Source organism: Equus asinus, chromosome 6, assembly GCF_041296235.1.
Source record: "Equus asinus isolate D_3611 breed Donkey chromosome 6, EquAss-T2T_v2, whole genome shotgun sequence".
Lineage (NCBI taxonomy): Eukaryota > Metazoa > Chordata > Mammalia > Perissodactyla > Equidae > Equus > Equus asinus.
In genome coordinates this window covers 6,355,319-6,381,585 of record NC_091795.1, presented here as the reverse complement: position 1 = coordinate 6,381,585, position 26,267 = coordinate 6,355,319, and the positions used below count along the sequence as shown (strand labels likewise).

Sequence of the window (26,267 nt, the reverse complement as noted above, 5' to 3'; positions counted from 1 at the left end):
TTCTGAAGAAGATCCTGCAGCACATGTGAGGACTGTCAGGGAAACAGCTGTAGCAATGGTGGATAAAGTAGAGAAACAACCATTTCCCAATGACCTTTATAATGGTTTGTTTGAATTTTGTGATTAATGCCAATACCCAGCATGCCAGAGGACACATACTAGAACATGGATGAACAGTACGGGCTCTAAAATCCCTTTAAGGTGACAGAGAGAAGAATCTCCTTGCTTAGGGTGGTCAATCTTGAGACTGAGAGAAATTCTGGCAGAAGTGACGCCTGGAGAAGCCTGACTCTCTGACATAGTGACACAGGGACAATGCTGGATTCACTTCAAAGTGAGTGAAACGTACAATCTTACAGGGCAAACACCACCCGAGCCAGCAACTAAGGGAGATAAATAAAAGGTTGCCATTCCTCCCACTTTACTGGAGGGAAAGAATCTCAGAGTTAGAAGAAACTTTTGGAAGTCATTCAGACAGATGGTCAGGTGGCTCTTTTGACATCATTAAGCTGTGTCCTTAAGTGTGGATTGGGAAACTGTTTGTTCCTGCTCAAGGTAAACATATCCATGACTCAGAAGTTCAGATCCTAGGCTTACACCCGAGAGAAATGAGCACGTATGTCCACACAAAAAAGTACAAAAATCTCATAGAAGCTTTATTCATAATCACCAAAAACTGGAATCAACCTATATGTCCATCAAAAGAAGAGTGGATAAACAAATTGTGTATTTATTTAGTGATCTAGTGTACTGCAATAGAAATAAGGAACTACTCACACTTGCAACCATATCAATGAATTTCAAAACCACCACGTCGAAAGAAGGAAGCCAGACATGAAGGAGTACATAATGTGTGATGCCATTAATATGAAGTTCAAGAATAAGCAGTACTTATCCGTGACAATAAAAGTCAGCACAGTGCTTGTCTTGGGCATGGGTTGGTAGTGAGACATTGACTGGGAAGGGGCAGAAGGGACTTTCTGAGGTGATGGAAGTGTTCCTATTTCTTGATCTAGGTGGTGGTTACAGGGGTGTATGTATAAGTAAAAATACATTAAGATGTAAACAAAGTTTGTGTGTTTTACTGTATGTTAATTACGTTTGACTTAAAAAAACTCTATCTGATAATAGTCCTGAAATATTACAGTCTAACCTCTCATTTACAGAAAAGAACAGAGTTTGAGAATTAAGTAACTTTCTAATTCAGTCTTGGAAGTTGTGATGGAATTCCAAGCTGAACTGTCCCCACTGGTGACACCGACATGTGCCTCTAACACGTGACACGTTAACAGAAGCTCAGTTCTGCTCAGCCTGGGGAAGACGTTTCTCTGAATCTCCATGGATGACCAAGCTCAGAACACAGATCACTAACTCCAGGAGAGAGGGAGGCAAGAAGGTGGTTCTTGGATACTTGCTCCAGACATTCCTTCAGGGACCCCTCTCAAGTTCCCGTATTAGTGGGCATCCACAGGACCAGGAAATGACCTTCTGGACTTGGGCAGTCACCCTAGCTGAGCTGCCTTCCCACTATTCTTCCTTTTGGCAGCATCAGGATGGGGCCCCGCCAGAACCTTGCTTTAAGGAAGGCCTATTCTGGCATGGTGTTAAGGATCTTGCTCCAGTTCCAGTACAGTTCAGAATGTACAAAGCCATGCAAATTGCCTTCATTTGTCTGACCATACATACCTGGAACAAATGACTAGAGCTCTGTGCCCAAAGCACTGAGTATATAAACCTATGTGAATCCTAACTTTCACTTGCTTTTCACTTTCTCCTGCTGGTGCCCAAGACCAAGATGGAGACAATGGCTAAGGATAAGGTGGAGGAGACAAGGGAGTTAGATTGGGCCTTGCTACCCCCAGGAGAAGTTTCCCAAGTAGATGGGATTATGCTAGAAAAGAACACATGCAACATCTGGGATAAAGTCTGGAACTTCCAGGCCAAGCCTGATGATCTGGTCATTGCTTCCTATCCCAAAGCAGGTACGTAAAGAGACGTGAGAAGGGGGAATGCAAGTCAGAGCATGTGTCGGCTATTTTTAGGACAATATGGTAAAGTTTAAGAGTGGAGGAAGGCAATGTTCTTGCCTATAAATCAGGTAGAATGGCAAAGGAACTGAAATTTCTCTATAAAACTATAAAGGTTTTTTATGAGATAGAGTACTTGATTTATTTAAAATATATAACTAGCCAAAGCAATTTCCTCAGGTCAAAACACTTATCCTAGTCATTTTTTTCTTTCATTCAACAATTTACCAAGAATCTTTTAAATACCAGAGACTAGCACCAGACATAGTGATAGAGAAAATGTTCATTATCTCCACCCTGCATGCATTTACAATCCAGTAAATGGAAAAGGACATTATACCATTAGCCAAAGCATTACACAGATCTTTGGTTACAACATGTGATGAGGGCTAAGAAGGAAACATAGAGGGCGTAATGAGAGAATATTGGTGGGTCCTAATTTAGATGGAGGGAAATAGAGTAGTCTCCCCTTATCCACGGGAGATACATTCCAAGACCCCCAGTGGACGCCTAAAGATACTACCAAACTCAATACGTACTTTGTTTTTTCCTATATATACCTACCTACAATAAAGTTTAATTTGTAAATTAGGCAAGTAAGAGATTACCAAAAATAACAATAAAACAAAATCACTATAACAATATACTGTAATAATAGTTACCATAGATCTTAGCAACCTCAGCATTTGAGTTTTTTCTTTCCTTATTAAGTCAAGAACTTTCACCTTTTCACTTAAAGGATGTACTTTACAGCTTCTCTTTGGCATATCCGAATTTCCAGCATCACTGGTCTTGTGCTTTGGGGCCGTTACTAAGTAAAATAAGGGTGACTTGAACACGAGCACTGAAATGCCTTGACAGTCAATCTGATAACCAAGACAGCCACTTAGTGACTAATGCTAGGTGGTATACACCGCATGGACACGCTGGACAAAGGGATAACTCACATACCTGGCAACAGGATGGCATGAGATTCCATCATTGCTCCTCAAAGCGTCACTCAGTTTAAAACTTATGAATTGTTTATTTCTGGAATTTTCCTTTTAATATTTTCAGACCATGGTTGAGAAAGGGTAACTGAAACCGCAAAAAGTCAAACCACAGATAAGGGGGAAGTACTGCACAGTGAAGAAACTCTGAACTACTGGGATTATTATGAAGGGAGGGTGCAAGTCTGCTAGGCCTACTACAAAGTTCCACACACTGGGCAGCTTAAACAACAGAAATGTACCGTCTCACGGTTTTGGAGGCTGGAAGTCAGAAATCAAGGGTCGTCAGGGTTGCTTCCTTCTGAGAGCTGTGAGGGAAGGATTCGTTCCAGACCTCTATTTGGTTTGCAGATGACCATTTGCATGTTCACACAGCGTTCTCCCCGTATACATACCTGTCTCCAAATTTCCTCGTTTCATAAGGATACCAGTCTTATTAGATTTGGGCCTGCCCTAATGACATCATTGTAACTTTATTTCTTCTGTAAAGACCCCCAACTCCAAATAAGGTCACATGAGGTTCCAGGCTCCCATCTGCTACTTACCTGGCTTACCTAAGTCAACCTATCATAATCCTAAATCTCTCCCAAATCAGCCCCTTTTCTGTCCATGTCAGAGGTCAGGTGCCCTGGGAGGCAGACTCCAACTCGGAAATAAGTGTGTGAAATGTTTAATGGGGAGTGCTGTTGGGATCACTCTGGAAGGAAAGAGAAGGAAGAGGGATTGAGCAGGGGGAGAAGTTGACATTCAACTGAGTCCCCAAAAAAGCCTCATCCCAACCCCCTGGGATGTTCTGAAGCCGAGATGTTCCTTCAGAGTTGGTGCCATCCCAGCTGGGGAGAGAGGAACACTGTCAGCCAGTCACTGGATGCAAGCAGCCTAGGAAAGGGGCGTGACCTTGATCCTGGAGAGGGATGAATAACTGGGGGCTATCTGCCAGCAGCAGCCCCAGAAGCTGGGAGAATAAACACTTCTGTTCAGAAGGAAAATGTGAGCAACACATCCTAAACCCTTTACAATCCTCCATATATGGCTGTAGGGCATAATTCCAGACACTGCTTGCCTGAGCCATGTCATGGCTTGCTGAGATTCTTTTCAGGTCAACACCCATATCTCGGAAGATGCCAGCAAGCAGGTAGAGTCCATTGGAGGGCAGCTATCAGATTTCACTGGAAGTCAGGCAGCAATGATGACTCTAAGAGCACGGGCTAGTGGGATTCAGCTCTCCTGGGGCTAGAGAGGGTAGTTACTGGTGAGTGCAAGTCATGGTGTGAGGGACCCTGTCAACAGGCTGGGTTGCAGGACCAGTCTGGAATGTGAGGCAAGGAAGTCCAGCAGAAGCCCTTGTGTGGCCTGGACCAAGCACCAAGGGAGCCTATTTTTCCTGAGATGCTTACAGCATTTACAACAGCAAAACTAAGTCCGTAAGTAGAGTCTGCAGGTAGAGGGCACACATGACTTCCTTTGAGAAGCTCAGCCACCCTCAGAGTCCAGGAAAGGAAACAGAGCCAGACTATGCGGAGAAGGGCTCTCTACTGTTCCCAAAGCAGCCTGGATTGGGCAGAATCAAATGCTATGGAGTTAGGATGATAAACTGACCAGGAGGTAACAAAAGGCTCAAGGATGAAGCTAATTCTGATTCCAGGAGAGCAGAAGGAGAAATTAGTTTCAGTGAAGAGTGGGAACCTATTAAGAGCTGAGTAGATGTGGTACCAGAGAATAATCTAGAAGGGGAGCCATGGGACAGCACCCAGGGACCACCATCAAGGTGCTAGGGAAGGGGGAGCCAGGATCATGGGAAACTGGCATGAGGGCACCATGACAAGAATAGCACCTTCCTCCCCAGGGGTTACCTGAGCAAGATCATCTCCTATGTACTGGCTCTGGCCCTCCAGGTATATTAGCACCAACACAGTCAAAAAATTAAGACACTTATTTATTTAGTGCCTACTGTAAGCTGGGTTCTGTCTGTTTTCTCTTCTAATTCTCAAAACCACAGGAGAATAATTGATGCTGGGTGGATTTACATAATTTATCCAAAACCGCCCCACTCTTACTTCCCAGAGATAGGATTAAAGTCCCTATGATTCCACAGCCCCACACACATCCAAACCAGGCTTCCTCCCAGAGACACAAGACCAGCTCTGCCAAGTGTCTCAGAAGCCAAATGGGGAGAAACGTCCTGGAAGGGTAAACACTGCAGAGGCCAAGGGTGCTCAGGGCTGAGAGAACCCCCAGAATCAGGAAGGAGACCATAGATGAGGCCTCAGAGAGAAACAAGCATTATCCCCAAATGTAGCAAAGGTTATTTTTCCATTTAAAACTAATTCAACCCTCTTGTAGAAGTCACAATTTAATATTACATGAAATTTCTGCCTTTTAAAAAGGAATCCATTCAATCTAGATTTTTTCCAGTTTGTGGATTACTTGGGAACCTTATTTTTCCTTCCTTTTCACATTATCGGCAATGGATGAATTTCATGATTCTAAAAAAAGTAACCAGAGAGGGGAAATAAGATTATTGATTAGCAGCCAGGGTTTAATAATTGAAGCGAGTATTTGGGAATTTCTGTGATTTTCCTCAAATGGAGATTTTTTTTAAATTAACCCCTATAGCTATATATAATAATTATTTGTACTATCATTTTCTAGAAATATTAATGCATATTCAGATTTTTAAAAGTACATCATTAGAGTTTAAAAATGAATGTCCCGGTTCTTCCCTTAAGCTTTCCGGTGAGGAAAAGACCATCTTAATAGTTTATTTCAATTCAACGTAGTAAATAACATAAGTGAGATATTGATAGACAAATTAATTCTTTTTATAGCATCAGATGTTTCTAAATTGTGAGCTTCAGAAAATCAATAATCAGTTCCTCGGTTCTTTGTTCTGCTTTCTTTCAGGAACCACTTGGACACAGGAAATTGTCGATCTGATACAGAACGATGGAGACATTAAGAAGAGCAGGCGGGCTCCCATTCAACTTCGACAGCCTTTCCTGGAGTGGGTAAAACCAACATGCTCTGGTAAGACTCCAATTTAAAAAATCATAATCTTCACAGAAAGATGGACAATTTGGGAGTTGAGAGTCTGAAAGTCTACCACACGCTGAAAAAAAGAAACTCCTTTTGGTCCCAAATCTAAATGCTGGATGAAAGTTATCTTTTCTTGTGCAAATCCTGGTAGGTCTGTTCACTTAAAAACTTAATTAGCCCTAATTCTTAACAATACAGAGGTACTATCTCTCTATTAAATGAAGTGTCAATGAGTTACAAGTGACAAGGAATATCTGCCCACTCCTCCTCCCCCAACAGAGGCTGTACTTTGCCATGTGAGACCTCAGTGCCCATGTCAAGGATGCCTGGCACTAAGGACCCCAGTGTCCAGAGTGAGAATTCATAATGTACTTTCCATGGAAAACTAATAAATAATATAGTCATAGCTAAGATTTTCATAGCACTTACCATGTGGCAGGCATTATCCTAAACACTTTCCATGTATTGATGCATTTAGTCTTCACAACACACTTGTGACGTAGCTGCTCTTTATACCCCTGTTACAGATGAACAAACTGAGACATAGAGGTTATGATTTGCTCAAGGTCTACAACTAATAGGTAACTGAGCCAAGGTTTGAACTCAGGAGTTCTGTTTCTAAAGTCCATGCTCTTAACCACTAAGCCATATATATATATATGTATATATATACACACAATATATATGTATGGACTACTCTAGGTATATGTCTCTGAGGTATAGGATGGAGTTAAAGAGACTGTAGTGGACCAGCTTGGAAACCTGGTCAACTTTAATAACGCTGCTTCTACAGGAATCAATGCTAATCCAATCTGAAAACAAGTGACTTATGAACACATCTTTGGAAAATGAATTAACAAACTAATGCTCATTGTCTTTCCTTTTTTTTTTTTTGAACTAGCCTAACGTGTCACGTTCTGAAAACTGCTCAGTCGGTGTCACACCAGGGTGCCTGGGGAAAAGTGGCAAAAATTGGAGTTAAAAATAACTAGGGACAGATTTTGAAGAGTATTCTAAACTACACTAAGTAATTTGGATTTGACCTTAGAGGCCATCCATGGAGACATCCTTTTAAGTCCTCAAGACCTCTACAACAATTTATTAACTATTATTTATTTGAATGGTAATTTAAAAATATAATGTAGGCATGTTCTGGACCATCTAGATGATCAGTGTGTAACCTAAATCCTAGCACGTGGTCTCAGTGTCCTCATTTGCATCTGTGTCGACAACCCCTTGATGCTGAGAGGCCCTGCTGTAATTACTGGAGGTTAATGGGATGAGAAACGGAGAGGAAGACTCAATAGTAAATTAGACACCAAGTGAAGGCCAATGTATCAAAGATTGTATCATACAAAATTAAATATAAAGGACTAAAAGAAAACAAGGAAGAATGTTTTTTATCATTTAGGAATGAGAAAGTGCTAAACATGACATAAAACCCAGAAGCCACAAGTGAAAAAAACCTGACGAAATCAATTGCATAAAAAATAAAACCTTTTGGGGAGGGCCCAGTGGTGGAGCAGTTAAGTTTGCGTGCTCCACTTTGGCGGCCCGGGGTTCGTCAGTTCGGATCCCAGGTGTGGACCTATGCACAGCTTATCAAGCCACGCTGTGGCAGGTGTTCCACATATAAAGTAGAGGAAGATGAGCATGGATGTTAGCTCTGGGCCAATCTTCCTCAGCAAAAAGAGGTGAATTGGTGGCAGATGTTAGCTCAGGGCTAATCTTCCTCAAAAGAATAAAATAAATAAAAACTTTTAAAAAATTAAAGAATAAGCCAGAACAATGTTTTAGGTATTGACCAGGCAAATGCAATGCCTTCCCCAAGGACCCTGAAAACTCATCTTCCAGTGCAACTACTACCTCCATCCTTCTGGGAGAAAAACTGTAAGGTAAGTTACACACACCACACATGGTGGTGTGGAGGAGTGAACAGAACTGGGGAAAGACTGAAAGCAGGATATTAATAAGGAGATGATGGCGACAGTCAGGGAAAGAACCAGGAAAATTCAAATTGAGGCAGAGGCTGTAAGGAGATGAATTCCAAATGTGCAGAATCTACAGGACTTGATCAAGGATTGGCCAGGAAGAGGTGGAAAAATAAGCATCTAGTATGATTTTGTCATTTTAATTGTGTTGATGGTGGTACCATTAATGGAAAGAGACAATGAAGGAGGAAGAGAAAGTTTGTGTGAAGCCTAATTGAATTTTGAGCCCATAGAATCTGAAAAGCCTGCAGAACATTCAGGTGGAGACAGATAAGGCTATAAATTAGGAGAGAGGCATGTATTAGGAACATATTTGTGAGTCATAAATAAGTGAAATTTACAGCAATAGAAGAAAATGGCAAAAAAAAAAAAAACAGGAAAATCTAACAAAACGAGAATAAACGTAGGACCCAGGCAGAGCTCTAAAGAAAACCAACACATAAATTAGTTTTAAACTTTTAGTGATCACAAAACCCATTGCAAACGTAAAGGAAGTCATATCTCCACTTCTCACCAAGTGCACAGCTACACAAAATTTTGCATATTATTTTACAGAGACACACAGTTTTCTTGATGTTCATCAGTTTAAAACGTCCTGATTTAAGAGAGGAATGGCAGAACAGGATGCACTGAAAAAAGGATGGCCAGAAACATTAGAAAAGAGCCACAAAAGAAAGTGCTACTACAGAAAGAGGGAGGGTAAATGTGGGCTGTGGGCAATGAGCAGGGGAAACTGGAGAGCTAGCCCAGGGCCAGATCATGCCGGGCCTTGTACACCAGGACAAGAATTTTTAACTTCATCCTAAGAGCAATGTACAGATATTGAAAAGTTTTATACAGGGGAGCCACCTGATCAGATTTGCACGTTTACAAGATTATACTGCCTGCTGGATGATGAGTGGAAGAGAACAAAGATGTATTCACAGCCTTTACAATTTAGTTTGTGTGAACACGGATGCAAATTGAATGCCTAATTTCTAACTCCTTTTATCATTTATATTCTGTCTTTTCCATTTCTTCTCATCACTTTAGATAATCTATGTGGCAAGGAATGCCAAGGACAACATGGTGTCCTACTACTATTTTCAAAGGATGAACAAAGGACTCCCTGACCCAGGAAGCTGGGATGAGTATTTTGAAACATTCCTGGCAGGCAAAGGTAAGCCAAGTAGAAGGAACCAGTCTTCACTTACGTCTGCAGAGGATAAGGCTTCCCCATAAAATTCTCCTTCTGTGGGAAATAAAATTCACCCACAGAAGGAGATCTGATTGTCTGGTGGGGGAAGGACTGGAGGCAACATCCTTGAGAGATGTGGCATGGCCCTGGCTACCTGTCATCAGTGGTCAGTGGATCTGCTTCCAATGACAATACATCCACTAAATGAAGTCAAAAGAGTATTGTAACTAGCTATAAGAAGAGATGGTTCCAACTCTAAGCCTATGCTAAATATTTTACATGCGTTAACTTCTTTAATCTTTAAAGCATGGTAATAACATCCATAACTTACAGGTGATGAAACTGAGGCTCAGTGAGTTTGAGTGACATATGAGTACCCTGCTGGTAAGAGAAGGAAGTAGAATTAGAACATAGGCGGGTCTAGTCAAGCTCAAACCCTGTGTGATTAGCTGCCATATTGACATCTTTCCAATAGCCTACATGTTCAACTGGAGAGAAAGATTGGGTACATATGCAAGTTTTCCAACCAGGACCACCATGAGTTGGTGACATGGTGGCCCATGACACTTTGCAATCACAAATGATCATGTGCAGAAATGCATGGCCTTGCTAATCATGCTTCCAGCATCAAAACCGAGTTACTACAAGTTTCTTGAAGTTTCTCTCAATCTCAAACACGCTAGAGCTTTTAATACCTCAACTCTTCTCCTAAAGAAGCCTAAAGAGTACCAAAAAGTGATTAAATTATTGAAGCTGGGTAATGGGTTCATAGAAGTTCACATACTATTCCCTCTACTCCTGTATACTTTCATAATAAAAAGGTATTTCAAAAGTTAGAAAAAGCGATTTAAGCAAACCTTTTCAAGGTTACACCTTTTGGGAGGTATAATATAAATATAATGTCAAATTGGTTTGCAGTATGAAATTGAATTGGCAGCTTTGCGTGGTTAAAATCTAAACATTTGCATTCAATTACTTTATTATTCAAGTGCAAAATTTATAACTGAAACTCTTTTTGCTATCGCTTATATTGTCCTATGGAGAAATAACTGCCCTCTACAGTCCTCCTATATTTAAGTCCTATTCCTCTAAAATAATTGTGAATAAATTTGATAAAGTATTCCTTTCCATTAGTAACAGTCCAGCAGTCAAGTATGGGACTATGATACCTTTAATTGCCATTTGATTTTCATAATCCAAAATGACAAAAATTATTATTGCAATTTGCCCCATATGAGATACATTTTGAGAAAAATCTATTTGTACCTTGAGGGATTTGTACTGGTTTAATGCCTTTGATAAATTTTGTTGTGGATGTCCTAACAATGAGGTCAGAATGCCTTTTGACAAAGAGTGAGCCACAAGGAAGTGACCTGATTGAACAAGTTGAGAGCACGGGGTTTGTGAGAAGCTGGGTCAGGGCTGGTGCATAAATGGCTGTTTCTAAATCAGAGCTGAGAGTGTAGTTCCAACTCCCTGTCCTGCATGAGATAAGTTGTACACCCGTGGAGAGATGCTTGGAAGTCAAAGCCTTGAAGGGTGTTCCTCTACACACATAGACACACACACACGGGAACTCCTGACAAAACAGATTCAGGGCTACCAGAATGAGACATGGGATAGGTGAAACTCAGAAGTACAGTAACAGCATCTCCTTCTATTTATTACGGTCTTACTCAGCACCAGGCACCATGCTGAACATTTTAACCAGCTGAAGTAGCTTGAGTACTTTCTGCCAAAGTGAGGATTGGTCCTATATCTGGAGTGTCCAACCATACCACCTTGTCCCAGACTGAGGGAATTCCTGAGACACTGGGGTTTAGGTGATAAAACTGGCACAGTCTCAGACAAAACAGGAAAGGTCATCACCTTTTAACTACATCATATGCTAGAAGAGAGACAAAATCTAAACAGATGTTCCCTAACGATTGGAAACTATCAGTGGGTGTGGGAGGGGTGAAGTGTTCTTAATCAGACAACCTAGCATTAGAGAGACTTTCAGATGCTTTCTGTCAAACGGAGCATAGGAAAGGCAAACTTGTCAGAAGGGATAATGTGATAGAAGGAGGAGGAAAAGCATTGATGAATATTTAGATAAACTCAATTGAGCAGCTACTATGTGTAGACACTTACTAGTCCTAGGTACTACCAGACGAATGCTTTAATATGCCACAGATCATTCGGTCATGCTGTTACTTCTCTTATCTTAAAAGAGAAATGAAAAATCACTCTATTGATGCTACCTTCCCCACCCCCAGCTACTGCTCCCTTCCTTTCATTCCATTTACTGCAAATGCCTTGAAAGACTGACTCACACTTGTTATCCTCAATTTCTCTCCTCCACTGTCACCCCACCACACCACCAAAACTTGCCCAGGTCACCAGCAACCTCCATATTACTACACCCAACGGCCAGTCCTCAGTCCTTGTCTCAGTTAACCCACAGCATCATCTAACCCAGTCAGTTACTCTCTCTTCTTGGAAAGGCCTTCCTCACTGGCTCCCAGGACACCATCCCTACCCCGTGTTCCTCATACCTCTCCGACTGCTAATTCTCAGCCTCCTTTGCTGGTTTCTCTTTATCTCCCAGACCCCTGCACTTGGCTCCTTTCTCTTTACCTACAGTCATTCCTCGGGCGATCTCAGTCATCTCATCTCTTCATTGTCATCTGTCTGCTGATGACTCCCAGATTTACACCTCTATTCCCAGTCTCCGCCTTGTGCTCCAGGTGCATAGACCCAGTTGCCTTGCTGACATTCCCACTTTGATGTCTGCAAGGCATCTCAGACTTCATGTGTCCAGATCCAAATTTCGTCTTTCCTCCAAAAGCCGCTCCTCCTGCAGGCTTCCACATCTCAGTTAAGTGTGGTTCCGTCCTTTAAGTTGCTCAGATCAGTTCAAAATCTTGAACTTATCTTGAGCCTCTTTCTGTCTTGCACACCCCATCCAATCCATCAGCAAATCTGCCAACCCTACCTTCAAAATACATTCAGAATCCCACCAATCCTCAACACTTCTGCCACCGTGGTCCAAGCTACCATCATATCTTCCCTGGATAAATGAAGAGCCCCTGCCCTGTCTCTCAGCTTCTGCCCTTGCCAACCCACAGTCTATTCTCAACACAGAAATCAGGGGCATTCTGTTAAAAGGGAAGTCAGACCACCTCAGTCTTCTGCTCACAGCCCACCAACACTGTCCCATCTCACTCAGAGTGAAAGCCAGAGCCCTTACTGTAACCCATAAGGCCCACAGGGTTGGGCCTCCTTCCTCTCACGTTTTCCTCCCAGTCCTCTGACCCTCTCTCATTCTGTGCTACTCTCATTGGCCTCCTTGCTATACCTCAGACGCCAGGCGCCTCCTGCCCCTGCGCTTCGCGTTGCTGTTCCTTCCACCCAGGAGGGCACTTTCCTTCTCTTTCTTCAGGGTTTTGCTCAATATTGCCTTCTCAAGGAGCCCTTCTCTGGCCAGCCTATGAACATTTCAACCTCCTACATAAACCCAACACTTACCCTCTCCTTCTGATTTATTTTTCCTCATAAGCATGCATTAGGATCTAGTACACTACATACTTCACATTTATCTCGTGTGTTTCCCCTACACGGTGTACTCCCCAGTACCTAGAACAGTGCTGAGCACACAGTAGGTTCTGTGGAATAAATTAATATGTCCTAATGTTACCTTATGAGGTAGGTACTATTATTGACTCTCTTTCAGAAATGAGGATTAAAAAAACCTGAGGCTCAGAGAGGTTAAGTAACTGGCCCAGGATCACACAGCTGTGTCAGAGCGAGGATTCAAATGCAGCAGTCTCTAGAAATCTTGCCAGCTTCCAAAAGGAAGACAAGTCATCCAGAAAATGGATATAAGAGGTGTGAAAAGTAAGTCCTCCTGCTCTAGAGCAGCAGTGACCACACCTTCCATTTGTATTCTGAGGAAACAACTCATTTTCTTCTCTGCCTTTTCCTACTCACCCCATCTCATGGCCCAAATGCATTTTGTGTCTTCCTTTCAGTGGTATGGGGGTCCTGGTATGACCACGTGAAGGGCTGGTGGAGGAAGAAAGACAGTCACCCCATTCTCTATCTTTTCTACGAAGAAATGATGAAAGTAAGAAATATACTTGAATCTTGACTTTATAGTATTTTTTTCTTAGAGTTACAGATCCCTGATAGAAATGAAGAAAAGTAACATGTAAAAGTTGATCTATGTAAAATATTTTGCATGCCAGCTTAAACTTCTCCATCCACCTTGCCATGTGGCGTAAGAAATTCCAAACACAGTTCCGGTGCCGCACTTAGCACACCGCACAAGAGGCAGCCTGGCCTCTCTGCAGGGCTTACTGAGCTCCATGGTCAATTCTCGCTTCATCCAGAAGCTTGGAATAGATCTCCTTTTTGAGCTCCAAGCTTTCTCCCTCTCTAGCTCTCCAGGCTCCTTCTTCCAGGATCTCTACCTTCCCCCATTATTTGCTCTGACTTCCAAGGAAAAGAATTAGGAATCTGGACAGGAAAGAATTAGTAAGGGAGAATAGCACTGCTTTGATTTATTTGCCTTCTTAAAATATTAGTTTTGTCATTTTAAATAAAAGTTCCCCATTAGCAACATCCTTTGCATGTGCAATCCCGGGCTCAAAGTCTGTCTCATAAGTTTATACGTAAAATAAATTTATGGCACAATGTAGCCCTGGCTGGTCCATGGTTCTTCAAGCCTCGGTTTATGACGTGGATCACTAACCAACTCATGTCCTTCATGAGCCACAGCCTCTCTTTCCTCTTTCCCCTCCGGATAGACAGCATGCATTTCTTTCCATCTGTTTGGCTTGGGTCAAGATCCCTTTTTCGGTTCATCCTTGCTCTCTGCAGCTTTCCTGAGTGTCAGTGTAGCCCCTGCTTCCCCTGGCTTTGTGCCTGTTTGAGAGACCCGCAGGGAACATTCAACCAGGTTGGAAAGGACTTTCAAACTTGAGTCAGAGCTGCGTGAGAAGAGGGGAGACCTGCGAGAGGCAGCCTGGAGACCTCCAAACAGGCCAACACCCACACCAAACTGGACCCCTTGTCTTCACTTCCAGAAGAGGCAGGAAGCCATCTCAGAGTGTAAGGGACTCTCATGAGGTCCATTTGTAAACAGGTATCCCCAACAGGCCCAGAGTCAGAAATAAGCCCAAATCCAGAATCAGCAGACATCAAAGCGAAGCCAAGAGAGGGAGGCGCCGCAGCCCCTCTGTACCACGCCAGAGCCCCGTGAGCTCCACCATTACTTCTCCAATCACAAGGAGGGAACGTGTCTTGTTTATTTTGAAAGACAGCCACCTCTTCTCCCAAATACTTCGTCTGCGACCTGTAACAGTGAAGTAAAATAATAAGCTTCCCAGTTGAAACACTTGTCAGCACATCCCCTTAGCATCAGCTATAGCACATGATAAAACAGAATTGTTTTAATATAATTGCACTTTAAATTGGCATGTTTATTGATTTGACATTCATAAATCTACATATAATAATAAGCATAACTTGTTAGAACTACTTTTTTTTAAAGATTGGCCCTGAGCTAACATCTGTTGCCAATCTTTTTTTTCCTTCTTCTCCCCAAAGCCCCCCAGTACATAGTTGTATATTCTAGCTGTGGGTCCTTCTGGTTGTGGCATGTGGGACGCCACCTCAGCACGGCCTGATGAGCAGTGCCATGTCCGCACTCAGGATCCGAACCTGCAAAACCCTGGGCCACAGAAGCAGAGCACGCAAACTTAACCACTCGGCCACGGGGCCGGCCCCAGAATTACTTTTAAGCATAAACTAAGAAGCTTGTAAAAGATTGGTTTTAAATGTTTTAACCATTATTCCCATGCTTAATTCCCTAAGGTTTGACTATTGTTATATTTTTAACTTAGAAAAAATCTCCTATGTTTCTTCTACTCTCCCTGACAGGATCCAAAACGTGAAATTAGAAAAGTGATGGAATTCCTGGGGAAGGACCTAAAAGAAGAGATTTTAGACAAAATTGTCTATAATACTTCATTTGATGTAATGAAAAAGAACCCCATGACCAACTACATAAATGAAGTTAGAATGAATCATAATCTTTCTCCATTCATGAGAAAAGGTGATGTGTACAGACTGTCTTTCCTCTGAAAAGAAAAAAGAATTATTGGTTCATAAATGGTTTTCTAATCTTCAAGATCTGTGAATTTCTATTTATAATGCTCCCTGAAGTGAGTTCTTTAAGGCCTTATTCTGAGAGAAAGCTCATGTAGCCCATGTTTCACAATCATAGAACTGTGGGAAACTCCACACACTGTATCTGGCCCGCTTTGAAGCATATTAAAGTTTCTGAAAAGAAGGTTGTTCAATTCTGTTTAACTCAGAGCTTCAAAATGTATTTGACCAAAAAATCTTTCTCAAGTAAAGCCTTTAGTCTCTGGGGAGCTAATTTTCCTCCCCACACATCCTGGAGGACAGAAGCGAAGGTTCTTGGCCTCAGGAGCCAGAACAGAGGGACCTTTGAGGCTACTTAGTCAAAGCCCAGCCAAAACCAGGACCTTCAGCCACAAGCCCAGATTACGTCCTACACTACCACACTGCTGACTCCTTATGGAGACAAAATCTCTGAAGTTGTAATTATTTTAGGAAAATGAAATAAATATTCTAGTGACTTTTGTTTGATGAAATAAGCATAACTCTAAGGCTCAAAGAAGAAATTTTCTAATTTGACCATTGATTAAACCTAATTTTTGTTTTTTATTAGAAAAAGTTTACAGTCTATTTGTCCAAATACATATATATTTATATGCACAGCAACATACTATGCATGGAGGAGTTTTTTGAGTTTTGGGTGTTTTTTCTTTCCAGCTTTATTTAGGTAAGATTGACAAATATAAATTATATATGTTTAAAGTTTATAATGTGATGTTTTGATATGTGCATATATTATGAAATGATTACCGCAGTCAAGATAATTAACATATCCACCACCCATATAGTTACCCATTTTGGTGGCAGAGTTAGAACTCTAAAGATCTACTATCTTAGCAAATTTCAGTATATAATAAATTATTAATTATAATCATCATCCTATACATCAGGTCTGCAGACTTTATTCATCTTAGAACTGAAAGTTTGTACCCGTTGACCAACATCTCTTCCTTTGCCCCACTCTCTAAACCCTGGTAACCTCTATTCTACTCTATTTCTATGAGTTTGACTTTTTTTTCAGATTCCACATATAAATGATCTTGCAGTATTTGTCTTTCTGTGTCTGGCTTATTTCACTTAGCCTAATGTCCTCCAGTTTCATCCACACTGTCACAAATGTCAGGATTTTCTTCTTTGGCTGAATAATATTCCCCTATATACCATGTTTTCTTTATCCATTCGTCTGTCAATAGACATTTAGACTGTTGCCATATCTTGGCTATTGTGAGTAATGCTGCAATGAAATGGGAGTGCAAATATCTCTTTGAGATAGTGATTTTATTTTCTTTGGATATAACCCAGAAGCAGGATTGCTGGATCAAACTGGTAGTTCTATTTTTAATTTTTTGAGGAACTCCATAAGGTTCTCTGTAATGACTGTATCAATTTATATTCCCACCAACAGCACACAAGGGTTCCTTTTTCTCTACATCCTCATCAACGCTTGTTATCTTTTAACTTTTTGATAATAGTCATCCTAACATGTGTGAGGTGATATCTTATTATAGTTTTCATTTTCATCTCCCTGATGATTAGTGATGTTGAGCATCTTTTCATATACCTGTGGCTATTTGTCTCCTTTGAAAGATGTCTGTTCAGGTCCTTTGCCCATTTTTTAATCCGGTTACCTTTTTTTGTTTTTTGGTTTTTTTTGCTATTGAGTTCTATGAGTTCCTTGTAAATATTTGGTTTCAAATATTTTCTCCCATTCCGTAGGTTGACTTTTCACATTGTTGTTTCCACTGTTGTGCAGAAGCTTTTAGTTTGATGTAGTCCCAGTTGTATATTTGTACTTTTGTTGCCTATGCTTTTAATGTCAAATCCAAACATTCATTGCCAAAACCAATGTCAAGGAGCTTTTTCCCCTATGTTTTCTTCAAGGAGTGTTACAGTTTCAGGTCTTAAGTTTAAGCCTTTTGTGGTTCATTTTCATGTATGGTATGGGATAAGGGTCCAATTTCATTCATTTGAATGTGGATATGTAGTTTTCCCAGTACCACCTATGTAAGAGACTTATTGAAGAATTCCCCATTCTGTATTCTTGGCACTCTTGTTGAAAATTAGTTGACTATATACGTGTCAGTTTATTTCTGGGCTCTCTAGTTTGTTTCACTGGTCTATGGGTCTGTTTTTATGCCACTACCATACTGTTTTGATTACTATAGCCTTGTAATATTATTTGAAATCAGAAAGTGTGATGCCTCCATCTTTCTTCTTGATCAAGACTGCTTTAGCTATTTGAGGTCTCTTGTAGTTCCAAACAATTTTATGGAAAAATGCCATTGGAATTTTGATAGGGATTGCATTGAATCTGTAGATTGCTTTGGGTGGTATGGAAGTCTTAACAATATTAAATCTTACAATTCATTGACACAGTATATCTTTCCATTTGTTTGTCTTCTTCAATTTCTTTAATCAATATCTTATAGTCTTCAGCGTACAGATCTTTCGCTTCCTGGTTAAATTTATTCCTGAGAATTTTATTCTTTTTGATGCCACTATAAATGGGATTTTTTTCTTAGTTTCTTTTTTAGATAGTTCATTATTAGTGTATAGAAATGCAATTGATTTTTGTATGTTTATTTTGTATCCTCAACTTTACTGAATTTGTTTAACAGCTTTTTTTGTGGAGTCTTTATGGGTTTTCTACATATATGATCATGTCAACTGCAAACAGAAATAATTTTACTTCTTCCTTTCCATTTTGGATGCCTTCATTTCTTTTTCTTGCCTAATAGCTCTGTCTAGGACTTTCAGTACTACATTGAATAGAAGTGGCAAATCTGAGCAACCTTGTCTTCTTTCTGATCTCAGAGAAAAAGCTTTCAGCTTTTCACCATTGAATGTGATGTTAGCTATGGATTTGTCTTATATGGCCATTTTTGTGTTGAGATAAATTCCTTCTATACCTAATTTATTGAGAATTTTTATCATGAATGCACTCTGAATTTTGTCAAATGCTTTTTCAGCATCTTTGAGAAGATCATATGATTTTTATCCTTCATTTTGTTAGAGTAGACTATCACATTGATTGATTTGAGCATGTGGAGCCATCCCAAGGATAAATCCCAGTGGATCATGGTTTATGATTCTTTTAATGTGCTGCTGAATTTGATTTGCTGATATTTTGTTGAATATGTTTGCATCTATGTTCATCAGGGATACTAGCCTGTAGTTTTCTTTTCTTGTAGTGTCCTTTTCAGGCTTTGGTATCTGGGCAATGATGGCCTCATAAAATGAGTTTAGGAGTGTCCCTCCTCTTCAGGTTTTTGGAAGAGTTTGAGAAGAATTGATATTAGTTCTTCTTTAACTGTTTGGTAAAATTCACTAGTGAAGCCATCTGGTCCTGAGCTTTTCTGTCTTGAGAGATTTTTTATTTTTGATTCAATTTCCTTACTTGCTATTGGTCTGTTCACCTTTTCTCTTTCTTCAAGATTCAGTCTTGGTAGGTTGTATGCTTTCAGAAATTTATCCATTTCTTCTAGATTATCCAATCTGTTGGTGTATAATTGTTCACAGTATTCTCTTATGATCCTTTGTACTTCTGTGGTATCAGTTGTGATGTCTCCTCTTTCATTTATGATTTTACTTATTTGAGTCCTCTCTTCTTAGTCTAGCTAATGGTTTGTGAATTTTGTTTACGTTTTCTAAAAACCAACTCAATTCATTGATCTTTTCTATTTTTTTGGTTTCTATTTCATTTATTTCTGCTCTGCTCTTTGTTATTTATTTTCTTCTGCTAATTTTGGCCTTAGTTTTTCTTTCTTTTTCTCACTCCTTTCAGTGTAAAGTTATGTTGTTTATTTGAGATCCTTCTATTTTCTTAATATAGGCATTTATCACTATAAACCTCCTCTTAGAAGTGCTTTTGCAGCATCCCATAAGTTTTGGTATATTGTCTCCACTTTCATTTGTTTCAAAATATTTATTTCTCTTTAGAGTTCTTCTTTGACCCACTGGTTGTTTAGGAGTGTGTAAATTCCACATACTTGTGAATTTTCCAGTTTTCTTCCTGTTATCATTTTCTAGTTTCATACCTTTGTGGTTGGAAAATATACTTGATATGATTTCTATCTTCTTAAATTTTTTAAGACTTGTTTTGTGACCTAACATATGATCTATCCTGGTGATTGTTTTATATACACTTGAGAAGAACGTGCATTCTGCTGCTGTTAGATGGAATATTCCACATATGTCTTTTAAGTCCATTTGGTCTAAATTATCATTCAAGTTCAATGTTTTCTTACTGATTTGCTGCCTGGATGAACTATCCATTGTTAAAAGTAGGGTATTAAAGTCCCCTACTATTATTTCATTGCTGTCTATTTCTCCCTTCAGATCTGTTAGCATGTACTTTATAAATTTAGGTGATCTGATGTTGGGTGCATATATATTTACAATTGTTATGTCCTCTTGATGAATTGACTCCTTTATCATTATATAGTGACCTTCTTTGTCTCTTGTGACAGTTTTGACTTAAAGTCTATTTTGTCTAATTATAGCCACATCTGGTTCTTTTTTAGTTTTGACTTGCATGGAATATCTTTTTCTATCCCTTCACTTTCAGTCTATTCCTTAAAGCTGAAGTGAGTCTCCTGCAGGCAGCGTATAGTTTGGTCTTGGTCTTTATCCATTCAGCCACTCTATGTCTTTTGATTGGAGAATTTAAACCATTTACATTTAAATAAATTTTTGATACGTAAGAACTTATTAATGCCATTTTGTTGTTTTCTGGCTCTTTTGAGGTTCCTTTGCTCCTTTCTTCCTCTCTTCCTGTCTTCCTTTGAGATTTGATGATTTTTTTTGTATTGTTATGCTTTGATTCCTTTACCTTTTGAGGATCTACTATAGGTTGTTACTTTGTGGTTACCATGAGGCTTACATAAGACACATTATAGACATAACAGTCTATTTTAAGCTTAATTTAACTTTGATTGCTTATAAAACTCTATGGTTTTTACTCTCTCCCCCACATTTTGTTTTTTAATGTCACAATTTACATCTTTTTACATTATGTCCATTAACAAATTATTGTAGTTATAGTTACTTTTAATACTTTGTCTTTTAACCTTTATACTAGATTTAAAGTGATTTACACACTACCATTACTGTTTGAGTATTTTGAATCTCACTAACCTTTACCAGTGAGTTTTTTTACTTCCATATGTTTTCATGTTACTAATTAGTGTCTTTTTGTTTCATCTTAAAGAACTCTCTTTAGCATTCCTTGTATGGCAGGTCTAATGGTGACTGACTCCCTCAACTTTTGTTTGTCTGGAGAAGTCTTTTCTCTCCTTCATTTCTGAAGGACATCTTTGGCAAATAAAAAAATCTTGGTTGACAAGTTTTTTTCTTTCAGCACTTTGAATTTATCATTTAACTCTCTCCTGGCCTGCAAGGTTTGTGTTGAGAAATCTGTTGATAGCCTTATGGGGGTTCTCTTGTATGTGATAAGTCTCTTCTCTTGCTGCTTTCAAATTTTCCCTGTCAATTTTTGATGGTGTGATTATAATGTGTCTCAGTGAGGACCTCATTTGGTTGAAACTGTTTGGGGACCTTTGAGTTTCATTTCCCTGGATGTCCATATCTCTCCCAAGATTTGGGAAGTTTCACAGCATTATATCTTTAATATCTTATTTAAAGATATATAAGCCATTATCTCTCTTCTCCCTATAGTATTCTTATAGTTTGTATGTATACTGGTCTTCTTGATGGTATCCCATAAATCCCATAGACTTTCTTTACTCTTTTTAATTCTTTTTCTTTTTGTTTCTCTAACTGGATAATTTCAAATGACTTCTCTTTGAGTTTGCAGATTCTTTCTTCTGCTTGATCAAATCTGTTGTTGACATTCTCTACTGCATTTTTTTCCACTTCATTCATTGTATTCTTCAGCTCCAGAAATTTCCATTTCTTTCTTTTTTACGGTTTCTATCACTTTGTTGAAATTCTCATTTTGTTCATGTATTATTTTCCTGATCTCCTTGAGTTGTCTGTGTTCTCTTGTAGCTCACTGAGCTTCCTTAAAATAATTACTTTGAATTCTTTATCCAGCAACTCATACACCTCCATTTCTTTGAGATAAGTTAGGAAAATTATTGCATTCCTTTGACATCATGTTTCCTTGATTTTTTGTATTTCTTGTAGCCTTGTGTTGATGTCTGCATATTGCTAAGTAGACACCTCTTCCAGACTTTGTGGTTTGGTTTTAGTGGGGAAAGATCTTCACCTACTGGTGTGTGTGGGGTCACTGGCCAGGTGGGGTGCAGCAATTCCAGCTCCAGGTCGGGCACAGTAGCATGGTCTCTGTGTGGCTCCATCAGCTCAGGGCAGTGTCAGTGAAGATTGCAGAGGTTCTCAGCAATTCTGACTGGTGGTGTCCACAGTAGCAGCATGAGCTCTGGGGGTCTTCAGCACTGAAGGCTGCTAGGGTACTCTTGATCTCTTTTTTCTCCTCAAGGGAAGTTGTAGCCAAAGAGATCCTTCTTTGCACTGAATGTGGTTTACAGGTGCAATTGTGGTAGTGGTGGTGGTGGTACCAGTATCTGATGGGTAGGCCCTCATGGAGCAGCCATGGAACAAAGGCCCAAAGCATGGGAGTTTACAGGGCTACAATGGCTCCAAGGTCCATGGTCATCATGACAGTGGCTCTGGTGTCCTAAATGTAGGCACTCTAGGAGCAGTTGCAGAGCCAGAGTCCAGAGTGCAAGCATTTGCAGAGCGACTGTGGCTCTGGGGCCTGGGGTGCAGATGCACTTACTGGAGTAGTGGGTCTGGTTTCTGTGGTGTGTGTGCTTGCAGAGAGGCCATGGAGCCAGAATCAGAGTGCAGGTGCATGCAAAGTGGTCATGGGGCCTGGATATGGAGAGTGGGCATACACGGACTGGTGGGGGCTCTGGCATCCAGGGCATGCGTGGAGTTGAGATGAGTGGAGGCCACGGTCCCAGGGCAGCACGACAACAGCTGTTTCTTGGAGAGGAGGGAACACAGCAGTATCTCCCTCTCCAGGGTGTCTGCAGTGGCAATGGCTGTTGGTTACCTTGGTGGGGAAATGTGCCAGAGTCCTCTGCAGAGCAAACCACTGGGGTCCATGCTAACAAATACTGTGACAGCTACAGGGAGTCTACGGCTGTTGTAGGATTGTTGAGGTCTGCTAGGGTGCAGGCTACTGGGGACCACAATGAAACCCACTGCATGTCTGATAGTGATAGCTCCCACCCTTCTTTGTTCCTAGCCATCTTCAGACATCTCAGCTATGCCAGTCTCCTCAGTGAGCTTCCTTTATGGTTATCCTCTGTTTTTGATCCACTGTGTTGCTTCAGGTTCTTAATTAGATTCTTGAAGCCTTCCCAGAGCTGTTTTTGTCATGGATAGCTGTCCAACTGTTGCTTTTTGTGGGTGGATACAGGCTGGTGTCTCCTACTCCACCATTTTCCTGATGTCACTTGGTCATCTAATTTTGTTCTAAGCCAATCGATAAACTATATAATCATGTAATTTATTATCTCTAGAAAACTAAGCAAATTTGCACTTCACACATGAAAATAACATTACACATCTCAAAGAGACTAAATGAATGAGACAGCCTGGAGCAATCAGAAGGGAAATAGCTTTCTATGGGTTTTCTGATCATTTTTAGTTATTGAAGCTAAAAAATAATTGAATATTCTATTACATAAGCATGAAACAAAGTTAATCAATCCTGCCATTCCTTCATGTTCTATTACTTTAATTTAATTATATGCTAACAGCAATGATAACTTAGATTGCAAAGGAGAATTCTCATTTGTGCTCAACTAGAATTTTTGCCTGAACTAGAGATACAGATAGGACCAGAGAATGCTCTGAGGATGCAGCCATTCACATCAGCCCTTCAGTGACTTCTAAAGAGAGGATAAGAAAATTAGGTCCAGTTAACTTAATAGAATGTTAGAGGTAATGAGGGTTCAGAAACTACCAGTAGATCAGAGCACTCAAGAGTGTAATGCAGAGAATTAGAGAACCCAGGTCTGGATTTCAGCCCCTCCCCACGTGTTTCAGAATAAAGATTTCTGTTTACAAATACCTCATTTGCAAAATGGAGCAATCTTACCTGTAGCTTCACTTCTCACTCAATATCAGGAGAACAATGAGCTAATGTCTGTGTAAGGAAATTAAGTATTGGAGGACAGGGATATCTAAATGAAAAATGGTCAAAGTTCATGAAAATATCACTGATTGTGCTATACATTACTCTTTTTAGGAGTCATAGGAGATTGGAAAAATCAGTTCACTGAAACTCAGAACAAGCGATTTAATGAAGACTATGAGAAAAATATGGCTGATACCTCTCTGTCATTCTGCATGGAACTCTAAAAATCAGAGCAAGGGAACAAGACTTGTTCTCTTGCCAGCCTCTGTGAAGTAGAAGAGAAATCTGTTTTCACGTACCACTAATGGTTTGTGTAACTTGATGTGAAAGTTTTTAAAAAATAACTTAGGCATTCTTTGGTCTTGAATTTCTGATCTGCTTTTTGGATTAACCCCAATATGACTTCAGTAATCTTGCATCAATATTCAACATTTTTCTTCTCTCTCTGCATATTTTTTGAGTTTAGGTGAATTTCAATAACGAACATGTAATATATAATATAATACACATTTAATCATTTCTGTTCCTTCTATATATCCTCTTTCCATCTTGTTGTTTCTTCGAATTAAAACATTTCTTTCAAAAGTTCTATGCAGTACAATCTTACTCAACAAAAATGCCAACTCTGTTCATTTGATAACAGACATACATTGAGCACTTTATTCATGCTGGGAAATGCAGCACATCAAAAGATTCTAAAAACAGGGTTCCTTCCCCCAAGAAAGACGCAGCCTAGTAGGGGATCACAGCATAGGCATGGGCAAACTGCATTATCAAGCAAACTGTGATATGCACTAAAATAGACTGAAAGGTGCAGCAGGATCACAGAGAAGAAAAACAAAACCACATTGTATGGAGCCCCAGAAAAACTGAGGAAAGTAGGGATATGAGGCCTTGGGTATTTCACAACAATCCACTCCTTGACCACAAAGTACATCTACTATGTTCCACATGGTTAGCATTCCGTCTCCCCATCACCCAAAAGTTCAAGGTTGCCTTACCAATAATTTACTTCTCAAACCTCAGGGATACATATTTCAGAGATTTCCTGAGACCGAGAAATCCTTCAAGACCCAGTGGAACAAAAGCAGCAGACAAAGCCTAAAGGCAGGAGAAATGCAGCAATATTTAGGAGATAAGGGAGCATATCTCCATCAGATCCCTCTCCCCTACTTCCTCTAGGACCAAAAGGCTAAGGTCTCTTTTCATAACAGGCACTAGCTAATTCTAAACGAATAGAACTCAGATATCAATCAATTATGCTCTTAAAATTTGAAGTTCAAAAGCTGGTGACTAATACCTTGAATGAGAGGAAAAGACAGAATTAGGAAAAACAATATATTTTACTTGAGTTTCCCTAGAAGCGGAAACTGCGACAGGGATCCAAACGCACTGTGATTTTTTGAGGAGGCAAGTAGGACAGGAAAGAGAAAGAAGCGACAGAAGAATGTGATTTCAGGAGTGAAGAAGTTGTGGTGGAGTAAGTTGCTACCTTTGTCTCTTCCCTAAGTTACAATCAGTGGGCCCTTCATTGACTAACAAATGACTCTTTCCACAGCACACTAGAATGCCTGAGAGATCCAGGCATTTATACATAAAAAGGTGGGTGGAGTGGACCTCTGGAAGGCAGTGGACCTAGGGGGGCAGCCCTCTCCCTCTTAGCTAGTGGCAGAGTTCCAAAATGCAGATGCTTCCGACAGTGGCAGTGGTGCCCTGACCTGAGGTTTCAAGGAGCATACCAGTACATACTGGCAGTCAGAGGCTGCAGCAGACACAGCATTTGTGGCCTAGACCCTGCCACCCCAGTCATGGTAGGTGGCATACCAGACCCGAGGCTTCAGGACACACAGTGGTGCCAGTGACACAGCCTCCTCCCGCTCCCGAGGCAGCAACATGAGTCTTTCCAGCAGTGGGGACAGCAGCCAAAATGTGGATATCCCCAGCGGGGGTGGTGGTGCCCCAACCTGAGGTTTCAAAAAGCACACTGTCATGCACCAGTGACCAGAAGCTGTAGGAGCAGCAGTGACACATGTGCTTTATCCCGTGCCCCCTCAGTGGTGGCAGGTAGTGCCCATGACCTGAGGCTCCAGGAAACAGTGGTGCCAGTGACCTAGCCCACCTTTCCCAGGAGCAACCCCAGTCTTTCCAGTAGCAAGGGCTACATCCAATGTTGATACACCAGCAGGGGCAGTGATGCCCTGACCTGAGGGTTCAAAAAGCACACCAGTGTGCGGGGCTGGCCCCGTGGCCGAGTGGTTAAGTTCGCGCTCTCCGCTGCAGGCGGCCCAGTGCTTCGTTGGTTCGAATCCTGGGCACGGACATGGCACTGCTCATCAAACCACGCTGAGGCAGCGTCCCACATGCCACAACTAGAAGGACCCACACGAAGAATATACAACTATGTATGGGGGGCTTTGGGGAGAAAAAGGAAAAAAAATTAAAAATTTAAAAAAAAAAAAGCACACCAGTGTGTGCTGGCAACCAGAGGCTGCAGGAGCAGCAACAGCACTCGTGGTGTAGCACCTGCCCCTCCCCTAGCAGTGGCAGGTGGCATCTGCAACTGGAGGCTTCAGGAGCCACAGCAGAACCCGTGACCCAGCTGCCAATGGCAGCACCCCTAACACTGGTTCTACCCGGATCCCTGGAAGCAACAGTGATACTCATTGACCCAGTACTCTTGGCAGTGATGCTACCAGCATCCCCAGATAAACTGGGGGCAACAGCACA

At 40.8% G+C, this 26,267-nt stretch overlaps 1 protein-coding gene and 1 long non-coding RNA gene across 2 annotated transcripts in view; one reads left to right on the top strand and one right to left on the bottom strand.

Annotated features, from left to right (window-relative positions):
- Positions 1–650: 650 nt before the first annotated feature.
- On the top strand, positions 651–25,892 carry LOC106823946 (sulfotransferase 1C4-like). Its single transcript, XM_014829951.3, has 7 exons — positions 651–1,982; positions 5,921–6,043; positions 7,850–7,947; positions 9,076–9,202; positions 13,234–13,328; positions 15,146–15,320; positions 23,652–25,892. The coding sequence occupies exons 1-7, from the start codon at positions 1,796–1,798 to the stop codon at positions 23,762–23,764; spliced, it is 918 nt and encodes a 305-aa protein (XP_014685437.1). The 5' UTR covers positions 651–1,795; the 3' UTR covers positions 23,765–25,892.
- Positions 5,877–26,267, bottom strand: part of LOC123286756 (uncharacterized) — a 49,096-nt gene continuing 28,705 nt past the window's right edge. Inside the window, exons 2-3 of the long non-coding RNA XR_011503804.1 lie at positions 6,482–6,570; positions 5,877–6,015 (exon numbers count right to left, since the gene is read on the bottom strand). This is a non-coding gene — a long non-coding RNA (uncharacterized lncRNA). The remainder of the gene's footprint in view (positions 6,016–6,481; positions 6,571–26,267) is intronic.

Coding starts and splice junctions, on each gene's coding strand:
- LOC106823946 (XM_014829951.3), top strand. CDS start 1,796: ATGGAGACAATGGCTAAGGATAAGGTGGAGGAGACAAGGGAGTTAGAT. Junction 1,983..5,920: donor TGCTTCCTATCCCAAAGCAG/GTACGTAAAGAG, acceptor GCTTTCTTTCAG/GAACCACTTGGACACAGGAA. Junction 6,044..7,849: donor GGTAAAACCAACATGCTCTG/GTAAGACTCCAA, acceptor ACAATGTTTTAG/GTATTGACCAGGCAAATGCA.